Below are 26,596 nucleotides of genomic sequence, written 5' to 3'. Positions count from 1 at the left end.
TGATGCTCGAGGGCACCCAGCTCCGCCTGCAGCCCCCACCCAGCTTCACAGTTGTCCCCGTCAATGTAAAAAAAAAAAAAAAAATCAGGAATGGGGAGGGGAGGGGGGATCCATCTGAGCCGCTTGGCATCTGTGTCTTGTGATCCTGAAACCCAAGAGCCCCCCCTGACTCAGCAGGTTATTAATAACCCCCTGGCTGTGCTCCTGCCGCAGCGCCTGCCAGCCCTGGCATCACCTGTCTCCTCCGCAGCCAGGCGAGACGCGCACCCCGGGCAAGGTCAGGGGCTCCTTCCCGCTGGCCCCCACGTCCCATCCCCACCCACAGGGCAAGGCAGAGGTGGTGCGAGGCTCCCAGCCAGCCCCCGAGGCCCCCGTGCCTCTTGGCAGCACAGGAGAGGCTCCCGGTGCTGCTGAAATTAGCCTCGTCGCATCCCTGTCCCGGGTCCCCTGTTCCCTTGTACCTAAAATCAGCCCGGGCCCAGTTGCAGAGGAGCTGAGCTGGGTTTTCTGGACCACAGCATCAGGACTGCCACCTGCCTGCCCCCTCCCTGGACTGGGACATGTGGGGTGGCCCCACTGCTGCAGCCCCCAGTGGTGCCCAGTCCCTGTGCCCATACGGAGGGGCTGGGGTCTGTTCCTTGGTCGCAGCCTTTTTTTTTTTTACCCACGCTTCTTGCCAGGGCTGTGAGGGCAAAGGAGAGGAGCTGCAGGGGACCCTGCAGGTAGGTGTGGGATGTAGGGGAAGGAACGGCACATTCAGCAAAACCATGGTGATGACACAGTGTGGGTTTGGGCTGCTCCACCTGGAGCACACCGGGACCTTCCTGGCTCCCCGTGCACCAAGGGGTCCCCAAACACGGGGTCGCTGCCAGCCCTGGGGTGCACGGAGCAGAGATGCTCGAGCCTCCTCGTGCCCCGGTGGGCAGCAGTGCCCCCCCACATCCCCCATACACCGTGCAAACTGACCCCAGGGGCCTCAGCAGAGCTGCGGGGTGATTTGGGGTGAGGGTGAGCCAGGTGTTGTTTACCGCAGCTGGTGCTCATTAGCCAGGTTCATTAGCACTCCCTGGGCAGGTTTTAAATTGGCAAGTGGGAGCCACCTTCAGGCCTAGGGCAGCCTCGGGTGCAGCTGGAGCCCTGGTTCCTTCCCCTGCTCGCTTCCTTCCCTCCTGCTCTGGTTCTCCCTGCTCTACTCACAGGCCCCATGTGCTACAGCTGCTGGGAACCTGCTCTGCAAAGCCCTGACTGAGAGGCTGAGGTGTTGCTCTTGCCCCTATAAATCCCCTGGCACTTGGAACAGCATCCCCAACCCTTCAGCCTTTCCCTGTAGAGGCTGTGTCCTTCCCAGCCCAGCGGCTCGTGGCAGAGCTGGGCTCTTTGCTGGGCCCTGGAGGAGCTCCCTGAGCCCTGCTGGGAGGAACAGGTCCATCCATGGCTTATTTTCCTCCTGGCTTTGTCCCTCTCCTCCATCCCTGGTCCTCCTCCCTTGGTCTCCTGTGAGCCCAGCAGGCAGACTTGCCCCTGCCCTTGATGGGGACCAGAGCTAGGGAAGGAGGCAGCACGAATTTCCCCTGAATCAGCACCTCAGCTCCACTTTGTGTCCTGAGCAAGGGTATTTGGGCTCCCCATCACCACTGTGGCCATTTCCATCCTTCTGTGCCCCTTGGCAGGACCAGATGGCCAAAAACAAGGGACTGCTCTGCAACACAGATTTAATTCAGCAGTGCGACCCCTTCCCTTCCCTCCCTGCTGCTCTTCCACCCCCCCCACCTCCCTCATTTCCCTCCCAGGACTGTTTCCATCCTTTCCCATCCCCTCCACCTTTCTCCCCCCAATTTCCCCCCCCCCCCTCCCCGTACACCCACCCCACATCCCAACCCAGCAGCGGGCGAAGGATTTCGGTCTCTGGCAGCAGGACCACCGCTCATCTCCTTGATCTCCTCTCTGGGGACAGCCGGTAGGTGCGGGACCCCCGGGGGGGCACCGAGCTGTCCCCTACATCCCACCCGACCCCATCCCATCCCACCCCAGCCCGGTGCTCTCCGGGGAGATGCCGGGGCCGGATTGCGGCCGGCGGCGGCTCCCAGGCTGGGTTTGTCGCTCCCTCTAGCGGGGACGAGGCAGGATGGCGCTGGGCTGCCGGGGGGGGGTCCTGGGGGGAGAAATCCCGGCCGGTGTGGTCGAGCTGATCCCAAAGGATTCCCTATCAGGGCACAGGGAGATCCCGGCTTTTTGGGGCTGAAGCTTCTCGGGTCGGGAGTGCGTCTTTCTAAGCAGGTGCTCGGCTCCCGCTGGAATATTTCGGAAGCGCGGTAATAATTAAAGAGACTGAGCTCATAAGGGACTTGGTGAGACCTGATGAGGCAGAAGGGACAAAAGGAGTCAGGAGAAAAAGGGCTCGCTAAAGCACTATTTTATAAATCCTCTGTGGAAAAAGGGGGATGCTGCAGCTCTGGAGAGGCTCCAGACGGTGACCTTTGCCTGGGGGCTCTGGAAGCGAATCCCACAGCCCCCGATAACCACAAATTGTCAGCTCTGTCTGCGTGTGTGCAGGATTCACACGCTGGCCGGGCTGTGATCATCCCGTTGCAGATCAGAGGCAGGCTTGTCAGGGACAGCGAGAGTCTGCTCGCTTGCAGCAGGGGTTGCAGTTCTCCCCAAATCACTCGTTCTCATCAGCTTCATCACGTTCAGAGGCAGCTGATCGTTCCCTTCGGCGGGGCGAAGCGAGATATTTTTGAACTGCGAAACAACAGCTGTCTCGCAGCACATGGAGCGGGGGAATCAGATGGTTGGGATTGAAGGCTGGAACCGTGAACCCAAACACGTCCCCGAGCCTGCATTCCTGCCACATCTGTGGTCATTGTGAGGGCTTCAAGGCAGGCAGCAAAACCGTGTTGGTTTAAATCTCGACTGAACATCAGGCACTGCAAAAATCAGTTACTTTAAGGTGCCTCAAAATACCCTTAATAAATTTGGGGTGACTATGGGTTTGCCTGTCTGTGTGTTCATTTTCTGGGAGGTCTGCACCTCTTTGTCAGCGCAGGTCTTGTGGCCAACCCCAGCCTGAAATGTTTGGCTAAGTTTGTCCCCAAAGAAGACTGTGGTTTTTATGAGTGGACAGACCAAAGTGAAATAGCATTTTCAAGAGACAGTGGCTTTTGTTGCTAAAACATCCCCATCAGTTCTCCAGAGGTTTGGCTCTAGCATTGTTTGGGACGATTGCTGATCTCCAAGTCAGAGCCAAATAAAGCTGATAAAATTGCCTAATGCAGCGACCTGCTTGTGAATGGCTGTAAAAGTCAGACAGGTTGAGCTAAGGCAGTCATGTGTTGCCTTTCTCGGAAATATTTCTTGTGCTTTGAGATGTGCTTTCTAGGATCCTATGTCAAATAACTGAATTCCCATATTTCTCTTGATTTCCTCCTCCAAACTCTTTGAAAAAAGAGATTTTGACAGAGGCTAACCAAAGGTGCTAAGTTCAAAAGCAGACACTCCTAACTGGTTTTCAGCATGCTCTGGTGGCAAGTGCTGCATTGATCAAAAAGGTCCTTGCCTGATGAAACTTCTTTAGTATTTGCAGCTACATCTCCCTGGTTTCTTCTCTTCTCTGAGTGTGCTGAAATGCCAGCGTGTCACCAACAGTCTTTGGAGTCTTTTCAAGAATATATAAACAGTTTTGTTGTGAGGAAGGTGCATGGGGCTTCTTGAATTTTCTTGATTTTTTTTTTTCCTGGAACCTCTTCCTACTTATGCAATCAAGGCTGTGGGAAGGCTTCCCAGCGGCTGTAGTAAAAAGGAGACTGGGGTTTTAAATCTGGGCTAAGAACAGCCTTGTTAGCTTCTGAACAGCGCAGCCAAATGAAAAATCATGAAGCCAGGATGAGCAGAAGCTGTAGCCTTGTTTTGCAGTTACACCCAGGGAAAAACTGAAGTGATGGCTGATGAAGTGCCTCCAAAATACTTGCAGTATCAGGCAACTGGTATTTGATCCTCATTGCAGACAAAGCTCAGCACTAAAGCCAGCTGAAAGCAATCCACTTCTCATTGGAAGAATAGTTTCTTCCTTTTAATCAGCCCTGTTTTAAATGATTTCCTTTTTTAGAGCCTTAAATAGTCATTTTATTTCATCCTTCAGGCAGCCAGCATTCACTCACTAAGAACAGCATAGGTCTGCAGACTTTAAAAGGACAAACAATAGTCTGGCAAACGGAAATGCTTCGATGGCATCTTGCTCTCATGAAGAGCCTGTGGTTCCCATAGGCCACAAAGGAATAAAGAAGAGGAACTTCTTCAGCAGCTACAGGAGCAAGAGCTGCTCACCTGTGAGAGTTAGGGGGGGGAAAAAAAAAAGGCAAATCAGACCAGTTCGGGCCCCCAGTTCTTCCTGCAGTAGGAAGGAACTGGAGTCAGTGGGTCTGTCCTGCCTTGGTGGTGAGATTTGGTGGAGAGCTGGGGGCAGACACAAGGGACCCCTAGACCCGGGAGTGGCCAGACCTTCTCTGGATGCCTCTAGGGAGGGGATCTGGGTGCTGGCACCCCAAGAGGGTGGCCGTCTGCCTTTGTGAGAGCAGGAAAGAAGTGTCCAGCCTGGCTGTGTAATGCACAGGAGATGGGAAGTGAGTGCAACCCACCCAGACTGCTGCCCTTCCACACACAGCTGGCCAGGGAAAGGAGGGAGAGCGTGCAGCCAAGGATGCCAGAACCAGATGACACTCTGAGGGAAGGAGGACTTTGGGTAGCTGTGAGGATTGTTTTTCTATGGGTCTGGAAAAGACAAGTCGTGTTTGACCAGAGGATTTCTCTATTGCAGTTATTGATGGGATAGAGCAAGCTGGGAAAGAAAGGTTCTTTTCAGTGAAAACAGTGAAGTTCTGACATCCCTCCTTTGATACACAATGAAAACTTGACATGTAGTGTTTTAACTTTTATTTCCAGAAACACCAGCAAGAACACATTTTCCCAATGGTTGAAGCAACTCAGGTAGAATATTGAAGACCTTGATTAAAGTCTGTGGTTTACTTTTTTCTTTTATATTTTCCCCTCCACAGGGCATGTTTTTTTTTTCTTCCCACACCCATCTGTAAAATAAATCTGTGTGCATATAATGGTTCAACAATCTCAGGGCCTGAGATGAATTCAGTACCCTGGGAACCAGTCAGGTATTCAATGAATGTTGTGGGAGGGGAAAAAAAAATGAAGAAACACTACCAAGAAACTCTAACAAGTAGGCCTGAGAGCAGGGCTGCTGTAACTGCATGGCAAGACCCTAGGCACTTAATTAGATGCACAGAGGGGACCATGCCACAGCTTAGAGTAAATGAGCACAGTGTTGCAGTCTTTGCTCTCCCTGATCAGATTTAACCCAGTTTGGAGGAAAAGCCAAGATTCCTCGGTTTTCATGCTCTTTTCACATTCCCCACATTTCATACTGTATCTGAGCTTGGAGAGGTGAGAGGCTTCAGCTTCCTCTCATCACAACCTATTTTCTCTTAAAAACAATTGTACGGAACCATCTCTACTGACATTAGGTCTAAACTAAGAGGGGGAAAAAGGAAGCCTTTTATACTTGAGGCCTAGGGTCCCTTTGTTCTGTGTGAGATCTATCTTCCAAAGCATGTCCTTATATTTGGATAACACAGCATCATACATGGGATTCCAGAGACCTGCCAGAGCTGCTCATGTCTTCTTTCCCACCTCACATATTTGACAGCTCGGCTCTATTCATCTTCTTCCTGACTGGGTTTGGGTCTTAAGGCCCCATCCACTTAGTTGTGGGCCTGACTTTCCCTGTAGCTGCCTCAGACAAGATAATGAAGTCAGTGCAAGCACGAGGCACTTCTTGATTTAGACACAACAGATTTTCACACTTCAGGGCATAAACCAGCTCCTCCCTTGTGGGATTAGAAAGCACATTCTGCCCTGGACAGGTTACTCCACAACTGTCCACAATGTTTCTTCTGCAGCAGCTGATGTTGGCTGCTGTCTGAGATGGATGGAAAAAGTAGAAGGACCACAATCTGACCCCATAAGGTAAATGCATGCCTTGTGTGTGCTGAACGGCCTCTGGATGGAGTATGGAGTGGGATCACTTTGCTTTTTTTGCAAATGGATTGTGGCATTTTGTGAATGACCATAAGGACAGTAAGGGGCTGTCTTATGCTGCAGGCTGCCATTTACAGCTGAGCAAAGTGATAGCAAAATAGCGTAAGAGCATTTAGCCTTCAGTTTGCTCTGCTGTAAACAACCCTGAAAGATGCAGGCCATGGCTGAGGATTTATAGATGTAGAGCAAATGTTTGAGGAAGCTGCAGAATATAATAGTAATTCAATTATTTCTAGGAAGCCTTAGAGCACAAGACATTTCTGTAGATACAAATTCTATGGTAGGGCTGTAAGCCCTCTGCAGTGGTTATTTTCTATTTGACAGGATTCTTAATTAGTGGAAGGATGAAGCACACAGCAGGGTTCCTGTGTTCACTTGTAATTAATCCTGGGAAGGGGAAGCAGGAGGCTCTGACTCTCACGTCCAGGGGAAAATTGGCTCAGCAGTCTGGCAGAGGTCAAAAATCGGAGTGGGAGGGCAGTCCTTCCAGAATGGATCCTACATAGAGCTGTGTATTAAACTTCATCCAGGTGAAACCCATTCATCAGTCTCTGTCCAAATCTCCTCTCACTATCCCTACCCTGCTCACTGAAGTCTGTTGTGGGTCTAATCACACCAGGTCTCCTGTTAAACCCATCCTCATTTATACACAGGCAGGTGAAAGGTGCTGCTGCAGGATTTTCAGAGAGGCACAGGAATTCATCACTTTATGACAAGGTCTGGTGTCATCCTCGTGGACCAGGTTGCAGAGGAGCCATGCTTTTTGCTTCGGTGATAGGAACATCTTTACACTTTTCAGATGGTGACCATCTCTGAACAAAGAAGAGCTCAGCCCCGGTACAGTCCTGAGCCATGAGACTTTACAAAGCTTCGTGGAGGTGCCCTCAGTGCACTGTGAGACACAGGTAAAGAAGCTGTCAGTTTGTGGGAGCTGCAGCGTACACACCTGATAATGAATATAGAATTGTCTTTCATTTGTTTACTTTGTCCTTTGATCTCCACAACAGGTTGCATTAGTTTTTTCTTTAATTGGCACATCTATTCCCTTGGCCTTGGATTGTTGCCTTGGAGATGCACAAGGGACCTTCAGAGAAGTGCTTATTACAGCAGCAGGTGTGCATAGCGCTGACCTGGACAAGCCTGTGTGAGTCACCTGCCGATGGTTTGGGTTGTAGGTGGCTGCGTGAGTCATTGAAAGCAAGGGGATCCCACAGTGCCCGACTCCTGAAGGGCAGCATTAATGCCTTTGAGTGTTTGCTGTTATTGTGCATCAACAACAAATAGCAGAAGATGGCTTACTCCTCTTCTTCTTCCTCATTTGCTGACAAGGGCTGTGAAACAGCATGGTGCTGCAGGGTAGGGCACCTGAATGTGAAAAGCAGCAGCCCAAATCAGAGGCCCTCTCTGGAAATTTGGCTGACCTGCAGCTTCGCTGATGGAGGACAGTGAGGTCTGGATGGGCAGGTAGCAAGTTAGAAGAGCTATTCTTATTTGTGTGTGTGCGTGCATGTGTGCACTTGTCTGGCCAGACAAGAAGACTGATGGAGAAAGAAAATCAAACAGGCCAGACTAATACCCTGGTTCCCCAGAGATTTGGGGTGAGTGGGAGTTTGGTGGTATCAAGGAGGGTGGGCCTCTCCATGCAAGTGCTTGTAAGAGCAGAAGCAGAGGGCATTCGCCTGCTGTCTCCAGAGAGGAAAAAAGTGCTGCATGGAAGATGAGATGGGCAGGAGCAGTGTGATACTTCGTTATCCAGAGAAGGAAGGGATCTGACAGCCAGATGATGGTTTTTAGCAGTGCTTGTGCGTCTCTTGGTAGCTCAGTGCCTGGCAACTTCAATAGCCGTGCAGATCAACTGTAGGAACATCCCATATGGTCCAGAAAGCTGTTCCTGCATTGCCTCCCTCTGCACTACTCCTGATGACTGAGATCAGACACATCTCTCCTGAGCACCAAGCCAGGTGCCAGCCCTCACCCTGCTCCCGTAAGCCTGGGGAGAGGTAGGGGCCATTCCCCTGCAGCACCAGGGCTGTGTGCTGCAAAAACCCTCTAAAGGCACCTTCCCTTCATAGGGAAGGACACATAGCATGACAGCACAGGACTGGTGGCCCATGAATAAGCTGAAGAGGGCATTTGCAAGAGGCCAGTTCTTTAAATAAGATTGCCCAGGTGCTTGATATATGTGTGTGTGTGCACGTGTGTATAATGTGTATTTATGGGAGTGATCTAGTATTCCTTCATGATTTTTGGAGGCTTTTTGTCACTGTGGTGGCCCCTGCCAAGATGGTTCAAAACAGGCAGAATTTAGAAACTTCAGGGCCACCCTCGAGGCAAAGCAGGGGAATGTATCGTGTAATCTATGCAAAGATCTCGAAAATGTTAAGTAAGCCCAGATTTTAAGGATTTTAGTGACTTTTCTCTAATCAAAACCACCCTAAAAATGGCCTGCTTGTCATTTTCAAAAACCGCTGGACAATTTCTAAAAACAAACAAACAAAAAACAAAACCAACAAATGCATCTATACCTACAGCCCGGCCTTTCACTGCAAAATGTAAGCTGTCACACTGCCGAACACCCACGTGTGTTACAGGACAGGAAAGGGAAAAACAAAGGGGAAAATATTTTGGCCTTGCATGTGAGGAGACAACTCCCAAGCTATACAAGATGCCCTGGGTGAGGAACCGCACTTTACGGCAACTTCTACAACATTTTTAGTGCAAACTTCTTGCCAGGAATGCTGCTCACGTTGTGTTGACCTGCGTCTCTGTTCAAGCCCGTGGGGCTTGAGGCTTGCCTCATGAGGCTACTTGTGTTTTATGGCTGCGTAAGGTTAGGTTTTGTTTTGTTTTCAGGATAGAAGTGCTTACTTTGCTCTGCTGCATTCATTTCCATCATCATGAATGAAAGAAATTTAACTGTTTCTGGAGTGAAATCCTTCCAGGGGGCAGTTCCTCCAGGTTGCCCACAGAACCAGGGAGGCATGCCAGGCTGACTTCACTGCTGTCTGTGGGAAGGGAAAGGCTCTGGCTGTACCAAAATCCCCCCAACAGCCATTGCCCTGCTGCCCTGTCCGGGTCCTCCTCGACAAGGAGACAAAAAGTTCAGGGAAAGTCTCTTGTAACCCCCTTGAAGGTACCCCTAGGGCGGGTGGTTTGAGCTCAGGACTGCTGTAGGGCAATGTGGGGGCGAACTTGGGGCTTGCATGTGGCACTTTGTGGGCAGACTGTGTAGGATAGGGTGCGTTGGGTGACTTCGCCGCCCCCAACCCCTCTTAAATACCCCCGTGAGGGGCTCGGTGTGTGGCGAGGCAGCCAGCCCTGCTGGCTCTGAGGGGGGAAAAATCCCCCCTCGGGGAAACAACCTCCTCTCAGTGCTGAGCCGGAGCCCGCTCTGTGTGGACAGGGGGTGGAGAGCGAGGCTGGGGCTGGAGGAAACCGTCAGGGCTCAGCTCTGCCCCTTTCTTCCTCCTCCTCCTCCTCCTCCTCCATTTTGGGCCGCCCCTCAGTCGCCTGGCCGGCGGGGCTCTGCAGGCGGCGCTGTGCCCTCCCGGGCGGGATTGACAGGCCGGGCCGAGGGAGGAGGAGGAGGAGGTGGAGAAGAAGGAGGAGGAGGAGGCAGCGGCAGCGAGAACCCGTATCGCCCCGCCGCCGCCGCGCAATCCGCCGCCATCCGCCTCGCCCCGCGCCCATCGCCCCTCGGCACCCGGCTCCTCAGGCGCTCCCGGCTCCCCGCCACCCCCACAGGTGGGTATCGGGGGGCCGGCGGCCGCGGGTATTTGGGGCGGTGAGTGGGGCCGGGGGAGGGAGAGGGAGGAGGAGGAGGGAGGAGGAGGAAGAAGAAGAAGGGGGAGGGAGAGGGAAGGTGGGACGAGGCAGCCCTAAAATGGAGCCGGAGCCAGCGGCTGCGGCACCCCGCGGCCTCCCCGCCGAGGGTGTCCCCCCCACACACACACAAATAGGGGCGCTGGGGGCTCCCCCTCGTTATTTGGGGCTGCTTTGGCCCCACTGTTTATTGTGTGCGGCCCCCCCGGGGTGTTGGGGGCGTCTGGGGCCGATGCGGGGCCTGGCCGCCGCCCCCCCCCCCCCCCCCGTTCCCCCATTCCCCAAGCGAGGGCCGCGCTGTGAGGCCTGGGGAGAGATTTGGGGTGGATTTAGGGGTTTTTGGGACTCCCCCCTCGGCCGGGCCCCCCCCCTTTCACCCTCACACACACCCCCCTAGGGGGCTGGGGGCGGCCTCGCAGCCCGCCGCGCAGGCAGCTTGTTTTTTCCTCCTCGCCTGGAGGGTGACACAAAGATATTTTTGTCGCGCCGTGCAGCAAAAACAAGGGGGATGGATGGCACGGCGAAGGCTGCCCGGGTTTGTTGGCGTGAGGGGAGCCCCACGAAAGGCTTCCTGAGGCCGAGAGATGAAAAATACAGGCTGCGAGGCCGGGTGTCCGCTCCCCCCCCCCCCAAACCACCACCACCATGAGGGGGGAAAATTGGGGGGCTCACCCTGCAGCTGGGGGAAAGGAGGATGTGGTTGGGGTGTTTTGGGGCTCAGCGAGCTCGATAGATAGGTTTGGAAAGGTGTTGGTGCTTCGAGAAGGAGTTTCACAGCTCAGGGGGGTGGGAGGGTGTCTGCTGCACCCCCCAACAGGGGTCCTGGGGTTCAGGTGCTGGGCTCAGGGTTTGCTCAGGGTGCTGGTTAGCAGCTGTAGCAGGGTTTTGTTGTTTTTTTCTTGTTAAGGTGACTACAGACAACCCCCCTCGGCTGGGAAATCAGAGCTGACCAGGTTTGAATGAGCTGGGAGTTCGGGGTTTTGTTAGGAAAGTTGTTTTGGTTTGTTCTGGGGGCTTTTTCGCTGTTGTTTTTTTGTCTTCCGAACATCAGGAAGGTGGGATACTCTTGAGTATCAGCTCATCAAATATTTGTGTATTAGCGTTACTGGTGTTTGGGGCGATAACGTATGATAAACATGTGTGTTCGGTCCTTAAGTCGTTCTGTTTCTAGGAATAGGTATTAAATGTAAGCAGGTAGCAGTGGCTTCATCATCTGCTGTACCTGGCTGGGAGGGAAGGCATCCCTCCCATTTCAGGACTGAATCAAACTTTATAGGGAAGGGATTATATTTTATTTATTTTTTGCTTTGGACCTTGTTTTTCCTGGTTGGAATACCTATCTGCATGTCTCAGTTTAAACGAAATACTGTAAGTGGGCCTCAGTTCCATCAGGCTCCTGCAGATTTGTATGGGTACATGGGTGATGCTACTTCTTTCAGAACCGTAGTCCAAGAGGTTCTTCCAGTTAGCAAAACGTATTTTGGGGGGAACGATCAAGAAGACCTCTTCCACGTGACCTCTTTGAAATTCTCTAGTACTTTCTTTTTATAGTTAAAAAGTTCAGATTAAAAATCATACTCAGGCAAAATCACAAATGCTGCTTGAGATTAGTGTTCTTTTTCTTAATTACATGTTTCCTCCACCCAGTCCTAGTGTGCGTGCTGGTAGCTGTATTTTGGTTTGGTGCTTAATTCGATAGCCACGTTGAGCATAAGGTGATGCCTCTTTTATTCCTAGTTGCTTTCACTGGTCTGGTGTTCTGCACGTCTTGAGTAGATGTCACACGTCTTAGGACATCTTCAGCTGTGTTCACTGATAAGAAAACACGTCTATGTGACTTGGATAGACATCTTTTCTCCTAAAAATTAGTAAAACACGTAGGCATTTATACAGGTTTCCGAAGTTGTTATTATATGGTGCCTGTCACTTTGCATGGAATTTTTATTTATTTTTAGTCTATAAGAGCTATTTTTTTACGGGAGGAGCCAACTTTTTTTTTCAAATTCAGAGACATTTTTCTTTGGTCCTACAGTATGTGTTTTGATAAACTGTGGGCTTTTTTCTATTTTTGTGTGTGCACGAGAGCTAAAAAATGAAACTCAGCCAACCTGGATGAAGAAGGGAAAGTAAGTAAGTGTTGGAAAGGAGAGGCAGGATTTAAAAGTATTTTAGTTTTAATAAATATGAGTAATGTTCCCAAAGAATTATTATTAAAACGATTTAACTTTTATAGTGACATTTTAATAAAGCCTTTTATTAAAGCTTTCTGTAAAACCTAACTTCAAAGGCTAATTTGTGTGAACAACCTCCTCCTAAGAGTCGGGGTGGCATTAGAGGCTCTATTTTTCTCGTGCCTGACGCAACGCGCCCTGGTCCCTGGCTGAGGGATGGTGTAAAGACAAATCCTCGCTCTTCGGGTGTCTGGTGCCGATGCTTTTGCATAGCTCCCGACGCCTGTACCGTGTCCTGCAGGCTTTCCCATACGAGGTGCAGCTGGCAAATCCCAGGACCATGTTTTTGGCGCGTCTCGTAGCGCCTGCAGTGTGCCTGAGCTGCACAATGCAGCGCCTGTTAGATTATCCCTTACAGAGCTACCTGCTTAAGGTCCAGCAGTGTGAGTTGCTCAAGGCCCTCATTGTGCTCACCTGAGTAATGGGAGGTGTTTAAAGGCGAGCTGGGCTAACTTTAAGTGCTGCTGCACTGAAAATAATAGCACGCATTTTCAGTTTTTGTTTTATGATGATACTTGCCGTGTACAAAGAGACCTGGCTGTGGCAGGGCTTTTTCCACTTGTAATTGCATATTTTCTTGTTGTAGATACAGAAGCAGCAAGGGCAGCAGAAACTTGCTGAATGCAGGACGGTAACTTCAGGGTGAGGAGGGAGAGGCTTTATTGCAAGGACTGGATGTCTGTGGTCGTCCTTCTCTTTATTAGATTCCTTCTTTTTTTCTGCGACTTGGCGATGAGCGTGGTGGCTCAGTATCCGGCCTCGCTCTTCAGCTCATCATGCCTTATAAGTGGGCTTTGTTTTTTGTGTGGCACTGACTCATTCTCCTAATAGGTCGATAATTTCACAGCTCCTTATCGCTAGTTTGTCATTTGGAACAGAAGAAATGCAGAAGTCAGACGGTGTCACCAGGCAGTGAGGTGAAGGCACTGTGAGCAGGTAAAGGCCGGGGACGTGCAGCTTTTTCCGTCCCCTGAACAGCTATTTCTAACTGCTGAAACGAAGTGATTTGGGTATGGTGTGCTCCTGGAAAGCCCCTGCTGAAGGTGGTTTCGCAGATCTATGCGGAAACCATCTGATTTGATTGAAATGGTCTTTCCCCCAGGAGGAAAACTGGGGCTGAAGCAGAAGATTGTAATACAACGTTAAGCCTTGCTGAAATGTACCTTGGGCTTCTCTTCAGTTAGCAACTTGTGCTTGTATTCAGGATGTTCTGGGAGCATGTGCTTCCTGTGCAGAGGCAACTGAGAAGTAGGAGCCCATGAGCAAACTTGTTCGGAAGTGTATAGCCACAAATTCTTTTATTTTTATTTTTTTTCCCCTCTGGAATCCCTGGTACAATAACACAAGCGGTCTAGAAGCTGGTCTGGTGGCACTGGGTTGTTCCGTGTTTACCTGTGGCATTGGTTTGTTCTGAAGCTGCTTGACTTGCGGTGCTGTGGGGTCTGCAAGGACAGACGGATGTTTTGAGGTGGGAAAAGGTGTGTGTGTCATTCTGCAGGGCACCAGTCTGCTTTTTCAGTGTCCGGTTCTGAACATCTGAATGTTCAGGAAAGTGCTGGTAAGCTAGAAGGGGCAGGAGCTCACTGTTACCTCTGGATAGAGTCACAGAATTGTCTAGGTCGGAAAACACCTTCAAGATCATCAAGTCCAAACATCTTAAGAGACTGCAAGCATGAAACTGTGGAGGACTGGTGAAAACAGCCGTGCTTTGGGTGCAGGGGAAGAGGTAATGGTCTGATCTGAAACACGTAAAAGTGGAAGAGGAGGGAAGGTGAGCCAGGCTTAAGTACAAAGACAAAAAAAAAAAAAAAAAAGACCAAGAAAGTGAGGACTTGCTGGTGGCAGGTAGCATCTGGCCAAGAGGACTCCTCTGTTGCAGTGCTGTGCTTGGAATATACAAGGGGCTTGAATTAGCAGCTGGGAGCATCCTCAATAGCCTTTGAATTCTAGATGAGTGGCACTTAAGAGGAGTAAACTATGCAGTATTTCCAGAGTTAGTGCCCTGCTGGAAGAGGTTTGACAGAGGAATCCTTCCCGGGTAGCCCTTGAGACATTTTGGGCACCACGTTTGGCTGTGATTGGTGCTGCAAGGAGCGCGTAGAGGCAGGTTTGAAGAGCTTGCATTGGGACTTTGCCTCCCACAGGCACTTCTTGTGTGGGAATGTAGTGATTTTTTTTTGGAAGTGTTCTGCAGTGGGGTAGGTTCTTCAGCTGTTCCTACCTGTATGTGGGCTGGGAGCCCGTACAAAAGCCTTGAGTGCTCTTGTTCAGAGTTTAGAGTGGGTTGTGAAGCAGGCAGGGGAGTAGGGACATGCTTGAGAATGTTTCTTCACGGCTGGAATAGTGCAAAGTATGGTTTTATCTTTTTTCTTAAATAACCGAAGCATCAAGCTCCCACCTAGCAACTGAAACTTCACGGCCCGTCATTTAGGAGTGGTTTCACAGGATTTGAGCATTCCTACAGCATTAGCATTCCGCATCTGAGCAAAACGTTGCTTTACTGACAGCTGAGATCCTGCTGTAGGACAAGCAGTGCGTGGGGTCGCTCATCTAGGAGGTGGCAGCAGCTTTCCCTGCCCCAGCATCGCAGACCTGCTCCTGCACACCTCCCCTGGACCAGGACTTGGCGCTGCTCTGGGCCACGCAGCGTTAGGAAGGTGAGGTGATGGAGAGGGTGGTTCCTCCAGCCCCACAAAGCTGGAGGAGAAGGGTTTGTTTCTTGCCCTGCCGCTCAGCAGAGCTGTGTAGCTCCCTGGTGTCATTTTTCTGTCTGGAAAATGTGAGTGGTGACGCTCACACACCTTGTCAGTTATGCACCAAGAATATCTCTGTAAATTAAAGCATCTGTGAAATGCTTTCGCTTCCTGTCCAGCTCAGCATAGTGCAGATGCCTCGTGCGTGGTCTGAGTTGCTCAGCTCCCTCGAAAAGCAGTTAAGACCTCTCCTGTCTTCAGAGCACTGAGCCACGCTGCACCTCACCTTGCAGCTTTTTACAGCTTTGTACCTGTGTCCTTTTCCCCATCGGATCCCTTTTAGCATCCTCAGCTTTTGTTTGTAGTGCAAATGGCTCCTGCGACTGGGGCTCCTGTAAGGAAGGTTGCTGGGAAATGCTGCACTGCCCTGGTGTTGTGAAAATTGGGAAAACTCGAGTAATGCTTCCTTGGAAGCTCGGGTATCCTCAGCGTGTGTGAACCACAGGCTTGTCTGAACTGCTTGGAGTCTTACTGATGGTTTGAACCCACTGTCAGTCCTGATGGCTGTGGGAAAGGGGTGAGATCTGATAGGGAGCTGCTATCAGATCTGTTCAGCCTTGCCAGGGCAGCTGGGCACGCTGCACTCTGGGGTTGGTACCGGCCAGTGTGGCTGCAGGGGTGGGGGACCTGCCTGGGGAGCTCCCAGTGCCTGGGGAAGGGTCGGGCCTGCAGAGATCAGCTCAGCTGGGGCGTGCAGGAGCCTTTCCTGTGTGTGTGTGTGCCGAGGGGTTGGCATTTGCTGCCTGCAGGTTAACGGCACCAGGCTTCGTCTGTGCGTAACCTGAGTGGGAGCTGAGGCCACCAAGTCAGCAGCTGGCTGGGAGTGTGGAGAGGTTCCCAGAGCCAGGTCTGCTGGAGAGAGGCTCGTTGGCACAAGGTGAGCTCCCACCTCCCCGTGGCAGCCTGATCCTTCCTTCCCGAGGCTGCAGAGGAAACAGAGCTGCTTCCTCAACGACTGATGGCATTTGTGTGGAAAGAGCTTTATCTGTTGCTGAAGGAACATCGTAACCCTCAAGACTGCCAGCTCTGCTCCGGTTTCCTCTCCTGGCTCGGTGACATCTCTGATCTCCTGCTTGCTTGTTTACTATAAAACCTGTGCTCACGGGTAGGTGAAGTAAGTTCCTGAGCGTGGGACCAGATGAAGGGCTTGTGAAAGGCTGGTTGTGACTTCACTGGAAGAATTGGTGCGGCTGCTCTTTGGAACACATCTGTTCCCTTGCAGCAGCCTGGATTGCAGTGCTTTGGCTTGTCCCTTGCCCCGGTTGTGTTGGGCTTTTCCCAGGTGAGCTTTGGGTAATGGCTAAAGGCTTACGGTTGGATTTGGGGGCTGGCAGCGTAAGTTTTTCACCTACATCGCTCTTGCCGTGTCTCACCTTGGCTACATGGGTACTCTTCCTACAATAACTTTTAAAAGCCCATGTGGCAGGAATGTGAGGACTCCACAGAGAAGACATAAGAGAATTTCACAGCCTTAAAATGTGGTGGTTTGGTTTAGTAGTTAGTGATGGAAGTGTCTTCGCCAGTTTGGAGCCAGATGTGGTGACTTGAGCTGTTGGTCCAGAGACCTGGTGCCATTCATGAGCTGAGAACTTGTGTGGGTGCCTGCTCTGCTCGTGGGCTCCCTTGCAGCAGCAGGCAGGATTGGGGTCGCTTTGTGAACCAGCAGGCAGTCTCTTCCACTGGAGGAGATGCCATTCTAGACCTGCTAGCTGCTGCTGCACTGCGCTCCCTCCCGTTCTGACTTCTTTTGACACTTTTCCTCCTTTGTGATTGAACTGGAGACCTGTTTTCTTTGAGGGTCTTGGCAGTACGGGTTTGGGTGGCTGTTACGGAGCAGGAGCCCAGGGAGGTAGGCGCAGATACCTGAGCTCTGGGACCTGTGTCGCTGCCTGCAGTGTTACTGGAGCAACCAGCGGGCTCTGCCTTGGTTACCCAGCCTGTAAGAGAGCGTTGGCCCTGGAACCCTTCAGGAGATCTGTACCAGCTCCTCAGGGTCTGTTGTTGTTGCTCAGATACCTAAATGCCCAGCTTACCTTACAGCTCAGCTGAATCCTGCCAGGAGGTTTTGCCAACAGAAAATTCTGGCATAATGCTCTGTTTGGATTTACATTGCTTGTTTGCGATCAGCCTCTTTGTTTTGGTGTTGAGGGAACAGGACCTGGTGTCTGTGTATTCTCCGTGGACGTTCAGCTCTCAGGGGATGCAGAGCAGGGCGAAGGGGAAGGCAGAAACCCTTCAGGTGCTGTAGTTGCTGTGCTTCAGCTCTGGATGGAGTTGTGGAGGAGCCAGAGCGTAAGTACAGCTCTAAGGGTAGAGATTTGCATCTGTGTCTGAGCCCTCCTTCGGGTGGCTCTGGGAAGCATTAGGTCACTTCCCTTTCCTCTGGTGCTCGGTGGGTTGGATTTGTCAAAGCCACAGGTGGCTCTGGCTCAGCGGAGCTGCTCCGTCCTCTGTGGGTTTTGCCTCTGAAATGTGAAACAACGCAATGTGCTCCTCTGTTCTCCTTGTTTCTTGCTGCAGAAGAAAGGCCTCCAGAAAGTCACGGCTTCAGAACCTGGGGACATATGTTGATAGGGTCATTGGGGTCGGTTTGTGCTAGGGTTGATCTCATCTAACAGCGTTCTGGCCTGGCTGAGAGGGTGAAGAGCGTGGTGCTGGCAGGCCGTGCTTCCAGGCTGCTCCGTGTCAGGGAACTTGCTGCATCCCTGCAGTAATCAATTCCTGATTCCGGGAGGTATGAAAGCCCTGCAGTGCTGCTGCTTGGGTTGAACATGCAGTTATTTTTTCCTGACAAGCTGGCACCAAGGGGTCAGTTCCTTTATTACAGCATGATGAGTGAAAAAAACTTGGGTTTTCTGCTGCTTGAGAAGGAGGGGGAGTTTCAGGAGCAGAGGAGCTCGTAAGCACTCTGCGGGCTGCAGGCCAGCATTCTGGCTGGATTTTTTCCCCCCCTGTTCTCTGTGCTGTAGTCCTGCATGCTCAGGATGAAATGTGTCTTATCTTTGTCTGTTTGCTCAATTACTGGAGGTCAGGGGCCCTCTTCGGGGTGGGGCATTGTCTGTCCAGAGCTCGTTAATGTTTTTGTGTAAATACAGTTGAGCTCTTCTCCAGCCTCCAGGCTGCATTATCTGTTTCACAGTGTTACGAATCCATCCTTTCTGGCTTCCTTCCTCTGCTCCTGGCCTTCCCAGCGCTGGGAAAGCTGTTTAGCAGAGAGGTGAGGCGTCTGAAATTCACAGGCCAAACCTGAGGCACGGAGGTCTCTTTTCTCTCGAGCTGCCCAGTGGCCCAGCAGCAGCAATTCCCAGCCCGTGGGTGCGTTTGTTACGTTCCCAAGTGAGGCAGCAGGTAAGCGTGGTGAAGACAGCTCAGAAAACGAGAGCAGGTCATCTTCTAGGGCATGCCCTCTTGGTTCCCCCGTCAGGCCTTATCTTGGCGTGCACAGCTCCACGCTGCAGGGTGAGGGCTGTGCTGCCCAGACGCCTCGACCTCTCCCTGGTGGTGCTGTGCACGTCTGGGTCACGGTGCCTTGGCTTCCTGACGCCTGCTGCCTCCAGCCGTGTCACTCGGCTGGCAGCATACTTCTGTGATAAATCACAGGAGATGTGATCCCGGTCTCCCGTCCCCTGTCGCTACAAAGAGAGCAGATTGACAGGAGATGCAGGGAGCAGCTGGAATGGCGAATACAGGAATCCCTGCTGCCCCGGGTGCCTGCTCAGCTATGCAAGGAGGGTCCCCTGGTGAGCCACGAGCCACCTTTGCTGAGGGGCATCCATCTCTTTGTGCTGCTGATGCTGACTTGCTTCTCTGCTCTGGCAGGATTTGGTCCCATGTTCGGCATCTCATCAGGCCCTGACAGGTGCATGAACAAATCCAAGCAGCTTCCCCTGGGCTGTGCGACAGGCTGAGAGCCTGGCTTCTTGTGGGCTAGGCTCTTGCAGCTCTTCTGCGTTCATCCTGTTGACTTCATAGTTGGGTGCTGGCACTCTCCTGGTGCTCCCCTGTTTATTAAGCACTCCCTCCTGGGACCTGCATGCTCACCTTGTCCCTTCCTCTCCAGGCTGGTGATCCCTGCCTGGCCCCACAGAACTTGTAGGGGATATGAGTGAATGTGGCACCAGGCCCCGAGGGCAGCTAGTCCAGATGCTTCACCAGAGCTCTCCCAAGGGCAGCCAGTGGCACCTCTCACTGCTGAGGCAGGTGGTGACCGTTTCCCAAATAGGTGCTTTGTGGTGGGAGGTGTTCCAGGAGAAGCAGTGGTGAGTTCCTGTTGACAGATAAACACGGAGCTCTGAGGGCTGCTACTGAAAAGCAGCCGGGTGTATTTAAGGAAGAGCAAACACCACTGATCTGTAAAACTGTGCCTTGTTCTTTTATAAGGCTTCACGTTACCAGTAACATTAGGAACAACAATAGATTTCAGCTTAGCACCAGCTCTAAACGCTTTCTCTTCCCTGGAAGTACAGTTCAGCTTTTGCAACCTGGGCGTTTCTTAGCAATTCATGTAAAATTTCAGGTCAAGAATCTTCCTGCTCTGGAGAAAAGCCTTTTCCGTGTTAATCTCCATCCTGTTGCTTTGTTTTGTGTTTGTGACTGCTGCCATTAAAAGATCAAGGAGTGAAGGTCTGCAGCAAAGAGCCTGCAGTGGCCCAGGTTTTGCCCAGGCGATCGTGCGCGGCGGTGTGTGAGTATCTGAAGCGATTCCTTCTGGTGTGCGTGCTACCTTTGATCAATCTGTTTGCCCTGCTCAATTAAGGCTGGCTAACTTCCAGGCATTCAAGCTCCATTGAAGTCTTGTGAATAAAACACCAGCAGCCCTGCCTCCTTCCTACACAGCTTCGCAGAGAGCTTTGTAGACGATCCCGTTCGTCAGGACTCTCCTCCCTTTGGCTGTTTCCAGCTCAGGGGTTTCCAGCTGTTGACCACTGCCAGCAGCTCGAGCTCTTCACGTGGCTCCTTTTGCAGGAAGGGCTCCCAGCGCTTGGTAGATCCCTGCTGCAGCTCCAAGGAGGAGAAATTCCCCTTTAATAGGGGGTTAGGTGGGGTAGTGCCCACACATCAAGCGCAGGGCAGCACAGTGAGGGCACGAAGACTCCTGGCAGCAGAGCTCTGCCCAGGACATAATTTTGGTGCAGTTATTTGTACCCTGGGGCCTCTAACGTAACTGGTCACACTGCAGTGTTTTCTGAGTCCTCCGAGATGCTCAGCATTTTGCACTCTGCTGTCTGTGGACATTGCAGGAGACCTTGCTAGTCCTAAGAACAGAAAGAGCTGAGCTGTGTGCTAAAGCTGATAGGGAACCTTCCCCCAAAGACCTGTCTAAACCCGGAGAGGAAGCTTGCAGAAATGCAGGCGATTGATTTTGTTGGTTGCTCGTTCCTCTGTAACAGGGAATTATGCTTTCCTCAGGGTCAGCGATCGGTCAGGGGACCAGGAGCACAGGTCAGAGGCTGTCGGTTTCCACGTGGCAGCATCGGCAGGTGCCTCCTGGTTCTGATTCTCGTAACAAAAAGCGTGCAGGCTGGCAGTTTAACTCTCAGTTAAGTTGATTTGTAGCAGAAATGGCTTCTCTCTGCAAGACGAGAAAGCTTTGGCAATGCCTGCCTGGATTTGCTGCGTGAGGGGAACACCAGGGCCGGTGTCACACAGCCTGTGGAGGCTCCACGGAGCTCCACATCGCTGCAGCCTCCTTGTATGCAGGCCTGCTTGGAGTCACCTTAGCTCCCCGTGGATTTGTGCTCCCCCTTGGAGCTCATGCCAGTACGTAGTGCACAAACAAAACTGCAGTTTGTCTTCTCAGCTTCAGAGCTCTGAGGGAACACAAAGCACGTCTGAATTTCCCTCAGCCAGACGGCAGTTGTGGCTGCCCCAGAAAGTTGGACGAGGAGCTCATTCCCAGCGTGTCCCCGGCTCCTCTGCTCTGAAGTGGTTGTTTATTCCTCCCGCATCCTTTTAATGATAGAAGATGTAATCAGGAGGCAGCTGAGACCCGCTTACATAACTGGTTGTCAGGGTTTCTCTTTGGCAGCGTTACCCGCGTGCTGTTTGCATGCTGACTTTGAGAAACTTGGGGCTTTGCTGTTAACTGGCTAATTCCTGAGCCCGATGTGATGGTTGGTTTTACTCGAATGCCTAATAATTTGGTCTGCTTCGAGGTTTTCTAAACCTCAGAATGGACTTTGCTGCTCAGGATTGTGTGAGGCTGATACGGGATCAAAGAGGTCTGGGCAGGCTCCATCCCCAGGGCTCCGTGCCCCTGTAAGAGGGGTGGCCGTGCTCCTGCCAGGGCAGCTGAGGGCTGCTGTGCTGCTCCCTCTGCCACTCGTGCTGGTCCAAGGCTCCCCACAGCCCTGCTGGTTCCAACAGGACATGGTTCAGCCCAGCGTCTGCCCTCCTGCCAGGCCTGTGCTAATCACAGCGTCCTCCCTTTCTCTTTTATGTCTGTCCTACTAAGAAAGTATGGTGGAAATGGGGAAGGGAGGGAGGAGCTGTTTTCTTTGGCACGTGGTGACCATCTGAGGATGGAACCAGCCTGGAGCCAGAGATCTGTTTGCTGCTCTGCAGGAAAAGGTGTCTGAAGGATGCTGGCCAGCCCTGCTGCCTCTGCAGGCCTCTGCTGCAGCTGCGTGGAACTTTTGATGGTGTTCCTGAGCACCCCGAGGGCTGGGACTGAGTGACAGAAACCACTTTTCATCTTTTGTCCCCTGTCCTGCCCCTTGCTGCCTTGCACGCCGAGCCCACAGCCTCTTGCTCGTGCCAGGCCTGATGGAAATCCTGCACCGTGGGGTGTTTGCTGCGGGGTGCCAGGTTTGGTGGTCAGAAACTTGCTCCCTGGCAGCAGCCTTGGCTTGGCTCTCTGCAGGTTTGCAGTACGCTCTCAAACTGGCTGTGTCCAATCTGGTTGTGCTCCGTGCTTGCTCTGTGTATAATGTAATGGACTAATCCTCTTACCCAGGAATCGGGTCTGATAAGGCATTGCTAGGGGAAGCTGTACCTCTGGTCAGCGACTCTCTCTTTCAGAGTGCTGAGTGGTTCTGGCTGCGTTGGAAGCATGCTGTCAGCTGGAGGAGTTTCAGAAAGGCTGAAAGGTGGAAAGGTCTGATACGTATTTATATATATATATAGCTTTTTGTTACTCCCAACGCAGAGCTGCAACCATGAGATAGGACCTAGCAGATGGTATAATAAAGCTGTCAGCAGTTATGGGCTTGAAGTGGAGATTTTGCAACAAGAAATCTGGAAATCTAAATTACGCGTGAAAAGGTTAGATTAAGCTCCGAGATCTGTGGAAAAGTGAGAACAATGAATTATTCCTTAAAAACGCAAAAGAAACATCCACTGAGAGTAAGCAAGGTTTCTTTTCTGAGATAAATACTTGTCATCAGTGTTGGCGTTCCCTGTGTTTCAGCTTTGTCCTAGGCTCTCGGAGCCAGGCAGAGAAAGCAGAGGGACTGCCTGAGTAGAGGGCATTAAGTGCAGTATGTTGTGCCAGCCGAGATCAGAGTGAAAAATTAGCAAACCACATCTACTGTGGAAAGTGGATTTATAGCTAAAAACAGTGTTTGAGGCGACAGAGAAAATAGTCTTTTTTATAAAATGTTTTTGGGATTTGTAGTTGAACTGCTGCACCCATGGTTTCAAGGGTCTGAACCTGTTTCATTTGCGCTGGTTTTTGGAATCCTTCACTCTCTTATGGCCAGCAGATAGGGAAAAGGAATTTGGAAAAATTACTGTTATGTTCAGGTGATGCCTTCAAAGCATTAATTGCTGGTCCAAGTCATTAACTGTCACCAGCGTGAAACCATTATCGTAAATGTAACGAGCTCAGCTAGCAGTGCACTTCAGTGGGAAATCAGATGATAAATTCCAGTGTTGGACGAGCCGTAGTACTTTTCCTTCATTTGTATTTAGGAATCCTTGTGTTAGCTGCTTACGTTAGATTTATTTTAAAGTAAGGACTAAGCAGACCACGCTCTTTTGTTCCTCATACTTAAAGAAGTTCACCTCTTGGCACCAGAGTGGCAGGAAAAATATGTTGCAGTGTGTTCCTGCACTTATTTTAATGTAGGTTATGAATCAGGAGTCCCCAAAGCAACTAAAGGGGAGGGGAGTAAAACCTTGTAACCTACAGTGTCTGCTCAGTGAATCTGTCAGCAGTTGTGCCTGGTTTACTGTTTACTGATCTCTGGCTAAACAATCTGATGGCATTTCCCTGGTTCTCTCATTAAAAGGCAGATCGGGAGCGGCGCAGAGAAATTTCCTTACTAGATGACATTTCATCGCAATGTCCGATCGTTTGGGGCAAATAACCAAGGGAAAGGATGGGAAAAGCAAGTACTCAACTCTCAGCCTGTTTGATAAGTATAAAGGAAAGTCAATAGAAGCTATCAGAACTACAGGTAAGGAATACCTTCAGCAAGCTCCCTTTGGGGTCTTCTAAATCCTGTTGCAGAGCAAATTCAAGTTATTGGCCCTGTAACTGGGATGCCTAACGGGAAGGGGCTGGGTTGCAGAGCTATTAGTACTGGTATCTATGCATGTGTGTAGGCTTTGAGAGAAATGGTGGTGATTCTTTGTGCTGCTGAGCTGCTGTTATCGTAGAGCCATGGAGGAATTCTGGCAAAGCAGCTGGGAGACCGTTGGCCTTTCAGTTTAGCTTTTCATTTGGCAGAGAGGACCCTCATGGTGTTCAACAAAGGCAAGTGCAGGCTCCTGCCCCTAGGGAGAAATAACCCCATGCACCAGCACAGGTTGGGGATTGGCCTGTTGGAAAGCAGCTCTGCAGAGAAGGACGTGGGAGTCCTGGTGGACAACAAGGTGGCCATGAGCCAGCCGTGGGCCCTAGCAGCCAGGAAGGGCGATGGCTGTTTCCCCAAGCTGTGAAAGGGAGATGCTGTTTCTCTGCTGTGAAATGAAAGAGGAGTGTCTGTGCTGGAAGCTAAAAGACTGGGCATTTGCTATTAGGGACAATTATCTCTCCCTCCCCTCTGTTGTAGGACGCTGCCTATTATCTGTCTGCTACAACAGACAGTTGCTTTGTGATGGTCCTGCAGGAAATGATCTTAGGTTGGCTGTCAGTGTCACAAATAGCAGCAGTGGTGCTGCTCATCCTACAGTTCTGTTGGGATGCTAATTGAGGTTACTGAGCTGGCAGGGCCTAGCCACCTTATAACCTGCTTGTGTTCCTTTCTCACTAGTTATTCCTAGACATGGCTTACAGAGTCTTGGGAAAGTTGCTGCTGCCCGGCGCATGCCACCTCCTGCAAACTTGCCTAGCTTGAAGTCTGAGAACAGAGGAAACGACCCCAACATCATTATAGTACCCAAAGACGGTACAGGATGGGCAAACAAGCAGGATCAGCCAGACCAAAAGAGGTAGGTCGAACTGCTCATTGCTCAGTTTTGTCAGGCAAGCAGCAGCAGCAGTTCTGCACTGCTGTGCTGTGCGTTGGACCTTGCAGAGATCACTTCTCTGTTGTCCAAGCCAGCATGGACTCAAAATTAGCATGATATTTTAGCAGTTGCAGAGTTGCCAGAGTGTGTCATCTTGCCTTCCCCTTTGATCTCACCTCTGCTGTCTCTTTCCCCAGTTCCAGTGCGACGGCTGCACAGCTGCAGGAGTCGCTGCCGCAGCAGGGTTTGCAGAAATCTGTCTCCAATTTACAGAAGCAGACACAGTCAATCACTCAGGAGGTAGGCGCAAGCGGTCTCCATGCCACCCTGCTTCCCCTCTTCCCAGTCAGCTAGAGAGTTTCCTTTAATTGTCTCTGTTACCTTGCACAAGTAAGAATTGGTGGACTGTAATTTAAGGAACAGCTGCTGTGTAATCAATTCCTGTACAATTGACTCTTGACTCCAAGTCGCTGTGCCCCAGGAATGCTGTGCTGCGGTTACAGTGTAATTTTGTGCATGTTACCTCTGTACCTTTCAAGTGTGTGGGGAAAGTCAAGCTTCAATCTAGAAAGAATGGCTGGAATGCGGGATGGCTGGTTAGCACTTGTAAACTCCATTACTTTGGGTCTAATTCAAGTGTCGCTTGGTGACAGCAGATCCAGCTCTTGCTCCCAGCCTGATGAGACTTGATAAGAAGAGATCTGGTCATGTGGGAGAAGTAGCCAGTGTCAGGACCTGAAAAAACTACTGGCAAGTAAGAAAGCTTCCCCAGACAGTGCAAGGACCTGGCCCCTCTGTGCTGCAGGTTTTATGCTTCTAGTTTAAAAATAAAAATGAAAAATACCAGCCCTTGAGGTTCAGGAAAATCAGGACAGGAGTTGTGTTTTGAGGAGGAGACTGGATAATGCTTGAGAAAGCAGGATAGCCTTCAAGCTGAGGGATAGCATGGAACAAATCTGGAAGATTAAGAAGACCAGTTTGGGAAAATATAACAGAACAAATGGAAAGCTTTATTAGAGGGATGAAAGGAAGAAGAATGGTTTGAGGAAATAGTTGGTGAAGTTGAGAGGAGACAAAGGGCAGGACGCAGAAGAATATTTTCGCTGTAGCATCATAGTGCTTTGCAGTGGGGAGCAGCTGACTTCAGACCCAACAAGAAACTGGGGAGACCTGTGGTAGCCAGTGACATCCGGGTGATTTGGAGGTCTGACCTCTGGCAAATGCCACCCAGGAAATGAGGAGCAGTTCACTGACCCGTGGGCGTTTTTCTTTGTTCGTTTTTTGTTTTGGTTTTGTTTTCAGAGTACAAATTCAGTGCCAGGTGGACCAAAGTCATGGGCACAGCTGAATGGAAAGCCAGCAGGACAAGAAGGTGGTGAGTATGGTAAACAAAGGGGGCTGGGTGCCTGCCTGCTCCTCAGGCAGGAGCTGGGGCAGACTCCATTTCTTCCTGTCCTCCCTGTCTAGACTGGTGCCTAATGGGACACAGCTGTGTTGGGTACAGTGCACTGAGGCCATACGAATCTTGTTTTGAATCTGTGTAATGTGTTGGCTGGAATGATGCAACTGCATCTGTTTGGGTCCGTCAGTGCAAGAGCCAGCTCGGACAGCGTGTCCCAGCACCACGCTGAACTGCAGTGGCTCGTGCACTTGCCTTGGGAAGCAGCAGGAGTTCTGGGAGGTGAGGATTTGGAAGGAGAAGGGAAACATTTGCCCTCTCATGCTTATCTTTCTCGGCCCATTGTAGTGTGTGGAAAGATGCAGAAAACAGAATGGAAGAGGGGGTTGGCTTAGGAGAAGAGAGCACGTCAGAGCCTGGAAGGCATTTCCATGGCTGGGAGCATGGGGAGCCTGGCTTAATGAGGTGGTCAGAAGTGAGGCTGTGATGATAATGTTCAGGAAGTCTGTACACATTGTCCTCGGGCGAAGGGTATTACAGTGTCAGTGGGTGGAAATGGCATTGAAGCTGCTACAGGATGCACTTGCTTGCACCTTGGCTGATGCCCCTCTATTAAGTCTCCCCGAGTAGCTGTGCTGCTAATTGCTTCTGCTTGACTGGGGATTCTGCAGCAGTGTTAACATAAATTGGGAGTTGAGTTGTCTTCAGATGCGTCCATTTCCACACAGGAGGTGATTTCCAGTACTGGGATTAAAACTGTGGTGAGAATAACAGCTTAGTGCCACAGTTTAATGCGAACAGACTGGGAACCCCTGGGTCATCAAGTGAAATTGCAGAGATTTGAAAGAATACGGACAGCTGCGGATTGCAGAAACAAAGGGGACAAGCTTATC

At 51.1% G+C, this 26,596-nt stretch overlaps 1 protein-coding gene and 1 long non-coding RNA gene across 13 annotated transcripts in view; both read left to right on the top strand.

Annotated features, from left to right (window-relative positions):
- The first annotated feature begins 85 nt into the window (after positions 1-85).
- Positions 86-9,321, top strand: LOC137842830 (uncharacterized). The gene is made up of 4 exons (XR_011089241.1): positions 86-1,957; positions 4,939-4,983; positions 6,905-7,010; positions 7,113-9,321. It is a non-coding gene; the product is annotated as an uncharacterized lncRNA (long non-coding RNA).
- Positions 9,322-9,593: 272 nt separating this feature from the next.
- The window catches only part of PRRC2B (proline rich coiled-coil 2B), a 49,814-nt gene continuing 32,811 nt past the window's right edge, over positions 9,594-26,596 (top strand). For 7 of the 12 annotated variants that reach the window (XM_068657380.1, XM_068657378.1, XM_068657377.1 and 4 more), the window contains exons 1-5: positions 9,595-9,849; positions 23,143-23,310; positions 24,109-24,286; positions 24,502-24,604; positions 25,607-25,679. In XM_068657380.1, coding sequence (XP_068513481.1) covers positions 23,196-23,310; positions 24,109-24,286; positions 24,502-24,604; positions 25,607-25,679 — 469 coding nt within the window. In that variant the 5' untranslated portion in view covers positions 9,595-9,849; positions 23,143-23,195. Of the gene's footprint in view, positions 9,890-23,142; positions 23,311-24,108; positions 24,287-24,501; positions 24,605-25,606; positions 25,680-26,596 lie in introns of all 12 variants that reach the window. The other 5 variants (XR_011089240.1, XR_011089239.1, XR_011089238.1 and 2 more) reach the window with 3 other exon arrangements.

The sequence above is a fragment of the Anas acuta genome, chromosome 20 (assembly GCF_963932015.1).
Source record: "Anas acuta chromosome 20, bAnaAcu1.1, whole genome shotgun sequence".
Taxonomy (NCBI): Eukaryota; Metazoa; Chordata; class Aves; order Anseriformes; family Anatidae; genus Anas; species Anas acuta.
Note: the sequence above shows the minus strand (reverse complement) of the source record. Positions and strands in the feature narration are given on the sequence as shown.